Source organism: Cebus imitator, unplaced genomic scaffold, assembly GCF_001604975.1.
Source record: "Cebus imitator isolate Cc_AM_T3 unplaced genomic scaffold, Cebus_imitator-1.0 Scaffold110, whole genome shotgun sequence".
Lineage (NCBI taxonomy): Eukaryota > Metazoa > Chordata > Mammalia > Primates > Cebidae > Cebus > Cebus imitator.
In genome coordinates, this window is record NW_016107425.1 from 3,913,664 (window position 1) to 3,930,085 (window position 16,422).

Here is a 16,422-nt window from a genome sequence, read left to right on the forward strand (position 1 = left end):
GTCATGCTTATCAAAAGTAAAATGCAGGCTAGGCACAGTGGCTCATGTCTATAATTTCAACACTTTGGGAGGCCAAAGCAAGAGGACTGCTTATATCTAGGAGTTCAAGACCAACCTGGGCAACATAGCAAGAAGCAATCTCGACAAAAAATTTAAAACTTAGCTGGGCATGGTGGCACTAGCCTAAAGTTCTAGCCACTCAGTTGGCTGAGGCCAGGAGTTTGAGATCACAATATGTTATAATCATGCCACTACACTCCAGCCTAGGAGAACCAAGGATGTCAAAGTTTTCAGCATTTTCATCTGGGCATACTACACATAACACTGATAAAAATGGTTTGCTCTGATTTTCTGGTGAGGAAAAGCTTCTTAATATAAGCATCTTAACATAATGTACCTCCCTTCTTACCAATAAAAAAGACAGTATACCAAAACAAAGTTTATGTCCCAAAAATGAAAACTTCCTAGTTTTGTTTGTTTCGTTTTGTTTTGTTTTTGAGACAAAGTTTCGCTCTTGTTACCCAGGCTGGAGTGCAATGGCACGACCTTGGCTCACCATAACCTCCGTTTCCTGGGTTCAAGCGATTCTTCTACCTCAGCCTCCCAAGTAGCTGGGATCACACACATAAGCCACCATGCCCAGCTAATTTTTGTATTTTTAGTAGAGACAGGGTTTCTCCATGTTGGTCAGGCTGGTGTCAAACTCCTGATCTCAGGTGATCCGCCCACCTTGGCCTCCCAAAGTGCTGGGATTACAGGCATGAGACACCACGCCCAGCAACTTCGTAGTTTTTAATTACTAAATATGCCATGTCTTATACAGCACTTTTATTCTCACTTGCTTTTATTTAACTTTTACTTTCTCAAATAATTTCCCCATTCCTTTAAAATTGGGACAAAATTCAAATTTAATGGCTTTCTGGAGTATTTATTTTACTCTTCCTGGCTACCATTCAATAAAGTAAAATTCCATTTTGTATTCAATTCATAGTATTTTCATTCTGGTAACATTTGAAAAGAACTTACTTTACTGAAGAACTTAGTGCTTTATACCAACTAAATTTCGTGACCAACGAAAATCACAAAGTTTCTAGAGATTTTTTTTCTAACAGCTATAGAACTCTGTAACATTAATCCTGTACGCACATTAAAAACTGGTTTCTAAAAACTATCTTTCATGTCTTCAGTAGTCTGCCACCTTACTAACTCTCAAACCTTTTAGTCTCAGAACTCCTTTCCAAACTCTTATATATTACTGATATTCACAAAAAACTTTTGTCCATGTGGTTGGTATATGTGTATATATTGACATTTACTGTATCAAAACAGAAATTTAAATTTTTTAATTCATGAAAAAATAAATCCATTACACATTAACATAAATTAACATTTTATGAAAAACATTTTTCAAAACAACAAAAAAAGTTTAATGAGAAAACCATGTTTTACACTTTCACAAATTTCCGTAATGTGTAGAGTAAATAAAAGACATTAAAGCCTCAAATCTGCTTCTGCATTCAACCTCTTAAGAGCAATACATGGCTCGGGTTGAAGCATATGAAGAATATCTACTTTCACAGATATGTACCTGGAAAGGGCAAGAATAACCTAATATCCTTTCAGCCTATTGTGGGTTTTCTTTGATACTACACCAAACTTAACAAGTGTCAGTTTCTTCAAGTTCAGTCCAAATGTGGAATCTGACACTCTATCTGTAAACTTTCTACCTTGTTATTGGTCTTATGTTGCACTTTCAATGGATCTTTTACCCATGCATAATTTTATAATATGAGTTGGTCATTTGAAAACTGCTGATTCACTGAGCTATCACACAGCTCTTCCAAGAGTTAGCACATTTCATTAAAATACAGTATCAAAAAAGCTTTGTTAGTATCACTACCTATCTGAACAGAAAAATATTAAGAATCTATCAAGCTCATAATAGATTTGAGTTTTCCAAAATTCTAATTTTCACTGGAAAGCACAAATTTTCTTCCTTCACATGACAGGCTTACGTTTGTTTTTTGTTTTTTATATAAAGTATCTGTCACTTAACTACATTAATCTCAAAACCACAATCAGTCATTCTTTCAAGTAAAAACAGCATTTCATGAAAATAGCATCTAGTTCTGCTTACCATTCACAGAACTGCATAACTGAGGAAAAAAAAAGTGTTTTTAAAGATATTTCTTATTTTGATATACAGCAAAAATATTTTATTAAAGCATACTTCCCATTTCATCACAAAGAATACTATAAAGATATGCAGTAGGAACTACAAACCAAAACCATAACAAGATACCACTTCATACCCACTAGGATGGCTGTAATCAGAAACACGGGCAATAATAAGGTTGGTGGAACTAGAGAGAAACTGGAACCCTCAACACATGCAAAACAGTATAGTCTCTTTGGAAAAACACAACTGTTAAAACACAATTGCCATATAACCCAACAATCCAGTCCTAGGTACATATCCACAGGAAAACATTTCCACACAAAATACTACCTACACAAATGTTCACAGCAGCATTATTCATAATAGCAAAAAAGTGGAAACAACCTAAATGTCCACCAACAGATAAATAAAACATGGTATATCCATACAATGGAATAGTATTCAGCCATAAAAAGAAATGAAGTACTAACACACGCTATGACACAGATGAACCTTGAAAACATCATGTTAAATGAAAGAAGCCAAACACCAAAGGACACATATTGTACAGTTACACTGATATGAAATAACAGGCAAATCCAAAGAAACAGAAAGTAGAGTAGTGGTTGTCAGGGGCTGAGGGGAAGGAAATGAAGAGTGACTGCTAAAGAGTATGGGTTTCCTTTTGGGGTGATAAAAATGCTCTAAAATTAGATCATAATGGCTGTACAACTCTATGACCATAGTTATAACCAGTGAATTGTATAAAGAGTATTACGGTATGCGAATTATATCCCAATAAAGTCATTATTTTTAAAAAAAAAGACAGCCCTCAAGGGTCAAGATTTAGTAAAAACTACTCTTACTGGTTCATCAAGGTCATTCTTCAGTGAAACCGGGATTTTTCTTTAACTGCAAGTGCACGGTCATGAAGAATATGGCAACCACTATTAGTTTGCTGTCACTGCCCTGATTTATGCTAAGACACAAGCAGTCACTGCAAGTGTCAGCACAACTCTATTAAAAATACAAAAATTGGCAGGGTGCAGTGGCTCACACCTGTAATCCCAGCACTTTGGGAGGCTGAGATGGGCGGATCACCTGAGGTCAGGAGTTTGAGACCAACCTGGCCAACACAGTGAAACTCCGTCTCTACTTAAAAAAAAAAAGGCAAAAATTAGTCGGGCATAGTGGTGAACATCTGTAATCCCAGCTACTTGGGAGGCTCAAGCAGGAGAATCACTTGAACACACAAGGTGGAGGTTGCAGTAGGCCGAGATTGCACACTGCACTCTAGCCTGGGTGACAGAGTGAGACTCCGTCTCAAAAAAAAAAAAAAAGTAGCCAGGCATAGTGGTGTGCACCTGTAATCCCAGCTACTCGGGAGGCTGAGGCATGAGAACTGCTTGAACCCAGGAGGCAGAGGTTGCAGTGAGCCCTTCAGTCTAGGTGACAGAGACTCTAACTCAAAACAAACAAACAAAAAAAACTACTGCTCTAAACCAGCTTCAGAAATCCTAATCCCAACCCCTAAAACAATCATCACAGCGGCCGGGCACAGTGGCTCACACCTGTAATCCCAGCACTTTGGGCGGCCGAGGTGGGCACATCACGAGGTCAGGAGTTCAAGACCAGACTGGCCAACATGGTGAAACCCCGTCTCTACTAAGAAATACAAAAATTAGCTGGGCATGGTGGCTCATGCCTATAATCCCAGCTACTTGGGAGGCTGAGGTAGGGGAACTGCTTGAACCAGAACCCAGGATGTGGAGGTTGCAGTGAGCTGAGATTGTGCCACTGCACTCCAGCCTGGGCTATAGAGTGAGACTACATCTCAAAACAACAACAACAAAAATCACCACAGCATCACAGCCTCAGAAGGCTCAAATGCAATTAAAGGATTTCCAAATACAGATCTGAGGTTCTAAGACCATTCCAATTTTCTAAGCATGTATCACAAATTTCTCAAAAGAAAAAAGGTAATCTCTAAATGGTGATGGGAGTTATTTCAATCAGTTCAGTTAAAATCTCCAAATTTAAGAATTTAGAATCACTGACGCAGTGAAAGACTAACAGTACAATCTCCACAGAAATTCCAATACAAAATAGAATTAAAAGTAATTACGTTCAGTATTTAGTGCACAACAAAACATTCAAATGTTATGTAGACAGACCACATTGATACGGTAAAAACGACATTATCTCTTTTTAAACTTTATTATTTAATTCTTATACAACTATAAAAGTAGACTTCTGAAATATCTACTCATACTACCAATAACTATTTCTAGCACAGCTAAGTTTAATGCTCCCATCACAGAATCAAAGAATTTTTGGTCTGGAAGGTGGCCTTCACCTAGACAGTTACCTAGTCCAACACCTCCATTTTACACAACGAGGAAACTGAGTTTACAAGAGAAAAATAACCAAAATCACACACCTAACAAGTGGCTAAGGCATATAAGTAGTCTTTACTCCCTATACCATGTTTTCACTATACCAACCTGATCCTCAACCAAATAGAATGCAAAAAATTTTTAATTCACATCACACTAAGGCCAATCAAGACACTCTACCTGCCAAATAAAAATTTTATAATGACGGATAATATCAATCAGATGTCAAAACAAATATAAAATTGTTTAAAAAAAAAAAAAAACTACAAATGTAATTGGCATGATAGAAAAATGAATCCCTAACTTCAAAAGCTACAAATTTTCAAAGAACAATTTGGAAGATACTTTCATGTCTACTTTCAACAAACATATTTTCATACAAACATTGACCATTACCCCTAATGTGAGCCTGATGCTGATAAACACCTAAAGCAAAAAATTTCCCTCTATGTATTATCACTGAACTCATTTATGGTATGACATAACTTAAGACTCACCTGCAGGACTGTCAGCATTCTCTCCTGGATGTAGCTGTATACCAGTAGAATCTATAGAGTTTACTGTAACTGTCTGTAGATTTGGCAACTGACCAGTGCTTAGACTAACTGGAGTTGAAGTGAAGGCTCCACCTGCCGCAACTTGACCAAGTGTGAGTGTTTGAACAGGCGTCAAAGTTATTTGTTGGGCAGCAGTATTCTGTATTTGCAAATTCTGCAAGTTCTGGACCCCTTGTACTTGAAACGTTTGCCAAGTTATCTGTCCAGAAGGGGTCACTGTCTGTGCCTGAATTAAAAAGGTTCCAGGATTCAGCTGCAACTGAAGATTTTGCAAAGCCTGTTGTGATATATTTTGACCACTGGCTTGCACACCATGGATTGTCTGTGGTGTAATACCTTGCACAATTTGGGCTTGACTGGTTGGCTGCTGAGACTCTTGAAGTTGTAGATGTTGTACAACAGGCTGTGCTGTAGAAACCTGAATATTCTGTGCCTGTGTCTCTTCAGAAACAGGCGACTGGATATAATTTCCCTGAAGATCTGAAGAATGAACTTGCCCACTAGATGTAGTCAAGCTATTTGTGTTTTGTTGTAATATACCTGTACTATCTATCGTAACAGGCAACTGTGATGAAGAGGATGTTGGCACAAATAAATCTGTATCGGTATTAGTTTCATTAATATCAGGAGAAACCCGCTCACCAGTCCTTTCTGAATTGTCTGAACTATCCATAGCTTGTCCTGTGTTTATCAAATGTCCATCGGCATTAATGCCTGCAGTCATTGTCTGAGAACTGCCCGAGAGTCCCAAAGAATCTAGATCGACACTATTGATTGGTACAAATGTAATATTTCCTGGCAGACCAAGAGGCACATTAGCAACTACTTGGGTTTGACCAGGAAAAGATGAACCACCAATTGCAACTCCCTGAACCTGGACTTGACCAGTCTGTGGTATGAGATTCTGGATGTTAGCAGGAGGTGTTCCAGAGGCAAGTAAGGTTTGATTAGAACCAGGAATTATCTGAATTTGACTGCTTTCTTGATTTATACCCCCATTATCTGAAGAGCCTGTGAAACCTATTTGAACCTGCTGACCATCTGTTGACTGAATCTGTGGTATTACTTGATATTGAACATTGGACACTGTACCATTTGATGAATCTGATCCTGGTGCAACTGAAAATATTTGTTGATTCTGCAAATTCTGAAGGGGAAGAACATACTGCCCACTTGATGTTGTAGCACTTGGAATCTGTACTAGATTACCAGCTTCATCCTTTATAGTTGTAGGTGTGGCTGACAAAACCTCCCATCGGTTTGGTGCTCCTCCTAACTGTGCAGAAGCCAAATCACCTGTCTGGATGAAGAAAACAAAAATGTGATATATTTGTGGTATATTTAAACCAACTCTCAAAACATTCAAAAAACTGGTATAAATCCTACTACCTGAAAATTCAACTTATCTTAAAATACAGTAGAGTTCAAAATCAGTAAGTACAGTACTATATGAACTACAATAATTATCACTTCCAGCTTTGTTACTGCAAAGACAATTCATCCTATTTGAGTGGAATAAAAAAAAAATTCTCAGCATGTTCATCACAACCACAAACCAATCTTCTAATCCGGCGTCTATGATCTCTAACACTGTACAGTTTAAAAAAAAAAAAAAAAAAAAAGCAAAGATGGCTATGACTGAATCAGGTGTGTTATATTTGTGTATAAAAAGGAAACATTAGTATAGTGTATTGCCATTGAGTTAGAAAAGACATTATTTATTATTGCTATAAACTTAAAATCAAACAATTAAATCTACTCCTTTGTGGCATGTATTAACATACTCTAAAGTAAACTCATGGCTAGGACTATCCCATTAGCAAGCTATCAAACTCTTTATTTTTTCTGTCAACTATTAAAAAATAAAGACCTTAAAAAAACTTAATGAGAAAAGGTCACTGCCCTGGGACCGCATGACCACACAGCCCCATTTGAAAGGCTTCTCTAGAATCAGAAGCTGCAGCATACACACTGTGGCTCTACCTACTATTCTAAGTTTGCAGTAGAATACCTGGCATGTATTTTTTGTATTCTGGTGTAAGCCTTGCATTTACCCTGCAAACTGAGAATAGTAGGTAAAGCAACAAGTCTGTATGCTTCTGTACCTGCAAGACGTTCAGTTATCATCCCCACAGTTTATGGATTAGACAAGACTGGAAAAAAATCCAATGTAAAAAAGCAGAAAGCAATAAAACCCTACATGTCAATGCCAAGAGTAGATTTTTTTTTTTTTTAGGAAAATAATAGCAATAATGTTTAACATTTAAGCTTTTATATGCCAAGAACTATGAGAGAGGTTTACAGGATTATATAATTTACTCCTTAAAACAATCCTATGAGACAGATATTATCCCTATTTCACAGCTGAGAAAACTGAGGGACAAAATCACATAGCTATCAAACAGACAAGACAGGATTTAAAACTAGGCTAAGCTTGACTCTAAAACCCAGGCCCTTAAACACCATATCATGTCTGTGTCATACCTACCCCCAAGACCAATGGCAAAGACATAGGAAATAAAACCTATATAATTTACTATCAAAATAAAGCCATCCTTCTCCTACTTCCTTCTAGATCTATCTGTGAGTTCAGTAACTCCCCAAATCATTAGACAATGGAAACATAAGCATATCTAGCCCCGCACTGTCAATCTAAGATCCGTAACTGGGCTTCAATTCAAGGAAGCCCTTTAAAACAGCATGCCAACTTTCTGACAAAGTATTAACACAATTTGAAAGGGAGAAAGGTAATCTAGGGTTTCATCAAATTCTCAATGGGAGTCCATGACTACAAATATCAGTAAAGACATATACAGTTCTCCCAACATAAACCATTCCATAAAACTTAATGCAAATATGACAAACAAAAAAAATCTTCAATTAAAGAAACTCACTACCTAATTTTCATGAAGACATAATTGAGAAGTATATACAATATTTCAGTGAATGAACCAGTTAAATGACTCAATTAAAACATTTGAACATAGTCTACACCAAGATGAAACACACATGTGAGTAAACCATGACATACAATTCCTATCTTCAAATGGTTCACTGTAAATCCAAGCAAACATACCCACGTCCATGATAATACAACGTGAAAATTAGCATACAGTAGTCATATGATCAAAAACACTCTGTGGAAGATACAAGACTGAAAAAAAGATTTCATTAGAGGTATTTTAAACTAGTATTAGAATAAAATGTAAGACTGTACTATAGTCAATTTAAAAAGAGGCATTAATAAAGACATAGAAACAAAATCACAGAAAGAAAGAAACCCTAAATAATAATACGAAATTTGGAGTTGAAGAGAAGGCCCCAAAAAGGCCCATATTCAGAAAGAAAAGTAAAGGGGAACAGGACTAGACATTTTTATCAAGGCTTGTAAATGGCTTCACAGATCCCACTAAATTGTTTGGACTTTATCCTGCAGACAGTGAATGAAAGCTATAAAAGGTTTATAAGCAAGTGAGTGGTGCAATCACATCTGTGTTTTATAAAGATAAACTAAGGCTCAGTGAAGGAGACTGAAAGGCAGAAGAGACTAAAGGCTGAGAAACTGTGAGACCCAATACAAATCTCTAGGCCTGAACTAAAACAGTAATCTGTCTTACATACACTTAAATTACACTTACTAAACTATTTTAAAATGAAGCATCAGACATTAAAGTCACATGTCATTCTGCAACTTCAATCTGGTACAGAAATTACAAGGTTAAATTACCTTTCCTAACATTACAGTGACAAATCATGCATCATTTCAGTCTCTCAGCATTTTAAGTAAACTACAAATATTTAAATCTATATACTAAATCTACACTAAAGCGTCTAAAATCCAATCTTTATCTTAAGGTTATCGCTCACCTGAAGAATCCACTGAAATTTTTTTCTGACTAGCATTAAATTTACAAGTATTGAATTTTTATCAAAGAATATAGCAATTCAGACACAAATTAATTTTATAATACTGGCATTTTGTCCTGTTTCCTTTCTTTAAAAGAAAAAGTCAAATTTGCAGCATCTAAAGTTGTTGGGTTTTTTTTTACAAAATAGTAATAAAGGCAGGTATTCAACCATCACTGAACGGCTTTCTAGTCAAGAAATTCCTTGAAAACAAAACACAACTACTCAAATGACAAATCTGAGTAAATACTGCCCAAGTCACCCCCTCTCCAGAAACTAGATAAAAATAAACTGCGGTTCCATTTATCCCAGCAATTTAGGCCATTAATTGAAGGAAAATCTCCAAACCTAGAGCAAAGTGATTTGTTCAGAACTTTTCTGAATAAGCAGAAAACGAAAAGCATATAAAATACCTGTGACACAAAGATGAAAACAAAAAGCAACAGATAATTTAAGTAAAAGAATCAAGCAAGAAAAGAGACTTTTTTAAGGTAATGAATTTGCAGTTTAAAAAAAAAATTTGCTAAACACCCTATTTTCTAAATGAAATGGAGAAAAAAAATCAGAAAACTACTGGATGATTTATGCTAAAACTACGCCTGACAGAGAAAAACATATTATACTAGAAAGAAAAGAACTCAGAACTGAGTTCTAGTTCTGACTACACTGTGGAATTGTGTAAGATCAACTCAATTTCCCCATGTCAACAACCAGAAAAACATTACCGTGCAGGGTCATAAGAACCACAGAAAAACATTAAGTTTTATAAACTATTGAGCACTGTGCAATCCCAAAATCATTGATTACTAAGATTATGAGAATAAATTTGAAAAACATCCATTCAATGCCTAGCACAATTCCCAACAAAGAGTAAGATCAATATATATTTACTGAATGAATAGTTACTTTACTTTAAAATCATTGCAAACACAATGACACAATGGATCAAAACAAATTTCGAGATATTAAGAGCCTTCTATGAAAAAGTCTAAACCAATTTTAAACCTATTTATTTCCACAATTCCACAATGCATCAGCCCCAAATATTTCAAAACTATAAAGCCTTGTAAAGCATAATCATTTGTAAAAAGAAATTTCATCAGAATACACCACTGAAAGAGATAAAGTACACTAAATACCAAATGGGAAAGGAATAAATTAGAAAATCATCTGAGACTAAAAAAACAAAAAAGTATGAAAAATATTCTGTGTCAGACTGCTGGAAACACTATCAAAAGAAAAAGAGATTTAAAAACACAACCACAGCCAGGCGCGATGGCTCATGCCTGTAATCCCAGCACTTTGGGAGGCAGAAGCGGACTGATCACAAGGTCAGGAGTTCGAGACCAGCCTGGCCAACATGGTGAAACCCCATTTCTACTAAAATACAAAAAAAATTAGCCGGGCGTGGCACCTGTAAGCTCAGCTGCTCAGTGTATGAGGCAGCAGAATGCCTCGGGCCTGGGAGGTGGAGGTCACGGTGAGCCAAGACTGTGCCACTGCACTCCAGCCTGGGCGACAGGGCAAGACTCAGTCTCAAAAAAATAAAAATAAAAATAAATTAAAACAGGCAACCAAGAGTTAGTATTTGGTTTAGAAGCAAGATAATCCACTACATAACTTATGTCTACATAAGTTTACGAACTAAATTAAAAATCCACCAGTGATCCTCTCAGTACCTAATGTTATTACTGGACAATTAACAAACAAAACCCAGATGGGTGGATCCTTTGAGTATAGGAGTTCAAGACAAGCCTGGGCAACATGGGGAAACCCCATCTCCACAAAAATTAGCCAGGTGTGGTGGCACATGCCTACAGTCTCAGCTACCAGGGAGGCTGAGGTGGGAGGATCAATTGAGTCCCAGTGGTGGAGGCTGCAGTGAGCCATAACTTCGCCCCTGCACTCCAACCTGGGAAACAAAGGGAGACTTTCTCAAAAAAACAAACAAAACATCTAACATGCATGTTGGCATTAGTACTGTAAAAAGTTGTAACTAAGGCACCCTAAGACTCTCTACATACAAAAATACCTCTGGAAAGGGAAAAAGAAAAAATTCACACCACCTATTCCATAGCATTTGGAAATGATCATTAACTTAGTTCCCACGTATGCCTTTATGAAAGCCAGAAATAGGAAAGGATAACTGGAAACAAGTATAACTGGAAAAATGTATAACTGGAAACATGAACAAGTGTTAAGCTGAGGTGGAAACAAACTAAGAACTTAGGCAAATATTCAAGTTTCTTTAAATCTTCAAAGAGCACTAAAAGAACTCAAACAGACTTAAAATAGAAATAATTACCCTACCCAAAGAATTAGTTACAATGACAGCATAGGTCTTATTTTAAATAATGGCAAAATGACTTTTTTTGAAGTCATTAGATTTTTAGCTCACCAACATTTATATGACAAACTAAGCAACACTAAATTTACAACCTAAACCAAAGATCAGGCAATCATTTTCATAATGTTCACTTAAGTTTATCCCACTAAAGTACAAACGAAATAAGTAAATTAATAATCCACAAGTTCACATAAATGCAAACTGGTCAAAGTTAATACTTGCACAAAGGTCTTTTTTTCTATTTCCTGGTTTACTACTAAAATTAGCCACACAACTTAAGTACAAAGGAGGTTTGCTGTAAAACCATCTTTCAGAGTCCATGTTGTAGGACATTACATGTGAGACTGCTTTGTGACTAGACTTCTTCAGCAATGTACTGTGGGTATCCAAACACCCTTGGCTCTTTTATGACAAATTCAAAATCCAAATATTAAAAACAATCTTCAGCACAGCTGATCGGCTTTTCAGGACACCTTTAATCTCAAAATACCAAGTTAAACTGGCATAAAGTTGAACTGTATGTGTATATTTCCACTTGTTTAAACAAAACAATATATACGAAATGTGTTGTCTACCCTGGACTGGATCCCAGAAGAGAAAATGGACATCAGTGGAAAACCTGGTGAAGTGCAAATGAAGTCTAGTTAGTAATATTATACCAATGTTCATTTCTTAGTTTTGACAAATGTATCATGGTTAACATTAGGGGAAGCTGGATGACGGGTATGAGATAACTCTCAGTTCTGTATTTCCAACTTTTCTGTAAATTTTAAATTATTCCAAAGTACAATTACTTAAAAACACAGCTATAACCTTTCATGGTTCCCAGTCATTTGAGAAATGAAAGATTATTATCTAAGCCCATGAATTCACGTGAATTTCCTTCCTTTTTGAAGATGTGACGAAAAAATGTCTTAAGTTCAGATTTGCACTGGAAAAAAAATTTTCTATTTGCCAAGACAAATATACACAAGCCAGTCTTACCAATTTTACACCAAGTGAAAAATCTTGTGTGCAAGTACCAAGCATCATTTAAAAAAAAAAAAAAAAAAACTTTTTTTTAAGGCAAAACTATTTTCATTTTACTATGATTGGCAAATTATGATGAATTTTGATTGGTAAATCTCAGATTTATCAGATCGATTATAGTTCATGTTCATCTGGCAGCAAATGTGTTGTCAGGAATAATTTAGTAATTCAGAGAAGCAGCTAAAAAAGCATAAAAACAACTTCCCTACAAGTATATGGCCACAGATGGCTAAGGTTGGAAACAGTACTCTATCCCTGGGCCTCAGACTCGCATATATATGTACATACGCTTATTTTTCACCCATACTTCCTTACTTCTCCCCTCCCCCATCTGTAAACTGGTACCTAAAGTTTACAAACAACAGTTACAAGAAAAGTTCTGTTCCATTAGAAATGGAAAAAAGATTAGTAGAAGCAATCTACTTTCTAATTTTACTTATGCAGTAGTTTTTTAAGATAAACAGTTGGTTTTGGCACTTTGGAACTAGAGGGATACAGTTCGTTAAAAAAGGTCTACCCATCCTCAGTGAAGCTGAAGGCCTACCAATTCATAAATGTGTTTAAAAATAACAATGTCTAATAATTTTACATTTTTACATCTTAATCTTATGAAAAAACAAGACATTAAAACTATTCACATCCCCTATAACAAAGCACTAAAATTACATATCTATTTACCAATAATAGCTTAACATTAGTTTAACTTTTAAATACTTGGACATACTAAGCATTTGCTGCAGACTATACCAAATCCCAAACTTCTGTCTTCAGTAACTATTCAAAATAACACTCCACAAATCAATTCCTATGATCCACCACACACACACACACACACACACACAAATGAGTGGGTTTTCATTATGTTAATAGGCGAACAAATCTACACATTAACACAACAGCAACGATCCAAATGTAAAATCCGCAACAACAGTCTAAAAACTGTTTCTACACTATTTGTATTAAGTCCCCAAATAACACAGGCGAGCTCTTCCCCTTGCCCCAGACAATACAAAAAATCCCACATCTTACCCGACTAGCAGTCATAATAAAATAAAGTTTTACCAACCAAATTCAACCCTTAGTACTGTTAGTATTCGTGTAAATATGCCTTACGTATACTTTTGTTTCTAACACTGACAGTCACAGTTTCAAAAGCTAAAGTACTATCCAAGCAACTCTGCTAATTTCAAAGGCTGCAAAATGTTTCACTTATCCCCTTATCAAAAAAAAAAAAAAAAACTGCAAATTTAAGTAGTCTGCAAAAACTAAAATTCAATTATTTCAAATGGTCACTAAAAAGGCAAAGTGTGTTCACTCCTGCATACAAAAGGGTAATTCAAAGACTAAACCCTCATTTCTTAAATACTGTGTGATTTAAAACAGTAAGATCTTGTAACTTCCAACAGAAAATGCTCCAGGTTCAAAACTAAAAACTAGACACTGCCTGTAGTTGATACTATCTATGGCCGATAGGCTGTGCTTGAAAATTTTGTAGTGTTCAGCGAAGGAGTTTTCAGCACTGATATGAATTGCTCAAACATCCATTTTGGAGTCCTCCACCCCCGCCCTCTCAGACTTCATTTTGTAAAGAATTTTGTGCGAGGTGCCGCAGTGACAATTTCGAGAAAGCCTGGGCTGGCTTCAGATCCAAGCAGGGATGCGAAAGAGCAGGAAAGGACGCCCTGAGGCCCGGCGGCCGGTCCTGGTCGGGGGAAGCGCGGGCGCCGGGGAGGCCTTTTGGGCGGGCGCGTCGCGGGCCCGGGATGGCGGGCGCCGGGCCTCGGCGGGGGCGGGCCGCGCGCGGGACTTACCGCTCCGGCGGCGGCGGGGGCCCCGGCTGCGGCGGCCGCCTCCTCCTCGTCGTCGCCCGGCGATGGCGGCCCTATCTTGCTGCAGGTAGCGGCCAGCAGAGCAAGCGGTGACGGCTGAGTGTCCTACCCCCGATGGGCGGGTTCAGAGAGGGAGACAGGGGGAGGGGGTGGCAGTTAGGGCCGGGCCGCCGCTCGCACAGGAAGTGCGACTCGGTCCCCGCCGACTGCGACCGGGCGAGCGCCAACCCGCGCTCTCCTCGTCGTCCTCCTCCTCCAGGTCCCGCCGCCGGCCCCCGCCTGGCGTACCCCGCTCCACGCACCCCGGCTCCCCGGTCCGCGGGCAGGCGGGCGGCGGGCTGCGCGCTGCGCGCCGGGCCTCCGCCTTCCGCCCGGAACCCACCCCCAGGAGGGCGCGCTGGGGCCCACACTCACACGCGCACAAAAAAGGCGGCGGGCGGGGCGGGGCGGCGCGGGCGGGGTCGGAGCGTTGGCGCCTCGGGCGGGCAGCACCCGGGGCGGGGGGAGGGGAGCGGAGGGGAGGGGAGAGAAGAGGCGAGGAGGGAGGGGAGAACTGAGGAGGGAGGGGAGAGGCGAGGGGAGGAGAAAGCGGCGCGAGGGGGGAGCCGGACCGGGTCTCAGCCGCTCCTCACCTGGGCCGCCGCCGCCGCCGCCACCGCGCCGTTTCCGTGCTGTTGCTGCTGCTGCAGATACTCGCCGTGGCCGCCGCCGCCGCCGCCGCCGCCGCTGTCCACGTCCAAGGCAGCCATTTCCTCTTGTTTCACGGGCTTTTCGGGAGCTGCAGGCACAGAGCAGGATTGGGGGTGGGGGCGTGGGGGAGGAAGGCAGGTGGCAGAGAGGGAGGGGGCCCGCGGGCCGAGTCGAAATTACTCCCAAAGCCCGGACCCAGGCCCCTTCCCCTCCCCCACCCGCCCTCCGGCGGCGGCGGCGGCGGCGGCTCCCTCCTCCCCTCCTGCTGCTGCCCCCGCCCGCCGCTGCCTGTAACCCTCCTCCTCCTCCTCTTTCCCTCCTCCTCCTCCTCCCCGCGCTGCCCCTGCCCCCTCTCCTCTCCTCCCCTTTCCCTTCGCGCCGCTCGCTCTCACTCGCGCTCGCTCCTCTCGCACCGTCAGTCACTCACACACGCCCGCCCGCGCCCGCACACAGGGGGATGCGCTCCCGGCGGACCGCGCCGCCCGCCCCGGGGCCTGGCGGGGAGACGGCGTTGCTGGGGCTTCGGGGGTGGACGGTAGCTGGCGGGGAAGGGAGGGAGGCGGAGGGGAGTGCAGCTTTCTGCCTCTCACAGACACTCGGTCGCACACACGGGGCCGGGACCGGCGGCGGCGGCCCCGGGCTGGCTGTGGTCGGCGGCAGCAGCGGCGGCGGCAGCAGCAAGGGTTGCTCTCTTTCGGCTTTACGTACCGGTCATAGTGTGTTTAGGGCACCTCAGGCGGGGCTCCCCGCCGCCTTACACATGGTGAGGAGCGAAGGCGGCGGCGGCGGGAGAGGATGCGGGAAGCGGCGGCGGACACGGCCGGAGCGGTCCGGGGATTTTTTTTTCCTATTTTGATTGACTGTGCGGGAAACACAAAAGGTGGAGCCTCCAGCCCAAAAGGGGGGAAGAGGGTGACAGCCCGCCCGGAACTCCCGCCCCTCTTCTTGGTCCTCATTCGCCGCTGCTCTCTCCATCTGCTGTGCTCATTGGTCCAGGCGCCCGTCCGTCGCTCTGCCAGGCGGCGCGCTTCCTGTTTGCCCCCCAGGTGGAAGGGGAGAGACAATGAGCGGCCGTGGCAGCGTAGGTTCCCGAGAGCGGCTACGGCTCGCCGGTTACCCCGCTGTGCCCGCCTCTCTCGTCGGCTGCGGCTGCCAGGCCCGAGGCGCAGGCCTCTTCCACCTCGCAGGCGCTCGGAGCAGGCCTAACCAAGCTGTGGGGGAGCTGAGCTGGGGAGGAAATTCGTCCCCGGTGACTCCGGCTCCACTCGACGCTTCCTCCATCTCGGCGGCAGCCTCGGCCGGATCTCCCCAGGGCCTCGCGCTCTTGGAGCCGCCGTTTCCCTGCGCTGCCAGGAGGCCACCGCCGCTCAGCCCCGGGGCTGCTGTTGCGGCCGCTGTCGCTACTGAACAAACCAGACCCGCCCCACGAGCCCGGGGGGAGGGAGCTGGTATTAGGGGAGACACCCCCTCCGAGGCTGGAGGAGGATTTTCTCTCACACATTTAGCTCTC

At 41.4% G+C, this 16,422-nt stretch overlaps 1 protein-coding gene across 3 annotated transcripts in view; it reads right to left on the reverse strand.

The window, feature by feature from the left end:
* SP3 (Sp3 transcription factor) overlaps positions 1-16,422 on the reverse strand; it is a 62,550-nt gene extending 46,128 nt beyond the window's left edge. The window contains exons 1-4 of one of the 3 annotated variants that reach the window (XM_017538241.1): positions 15,621-16,422; positions 14,855-15,000; positions 14,205-14,327; positions 5,052-6,411 (exon numbers count right to left, since the gene is read on the reverse strand). In XM_017538241.1, coding sequence (XP_017393730.1) covers positions 5,052-6,411; positions 14,205-14,327; positions 14,855-15,000; positions 15,621-15,627 — 1,636 coding nt within the window. In that variant the 5' untranslated portion in view covers positions 15,628-16,422. Of the gene's footprint in view, positions 1-5,051; positions 6,412-11,939; positions 14,087-14,204; positions 14,328-14,854; positions 15,001-15,620 lie in introns of those variants that run through there. The other 2 variants (XM_037741906.1, XM_017538242.2) reach the window with 2 other exon arrangements.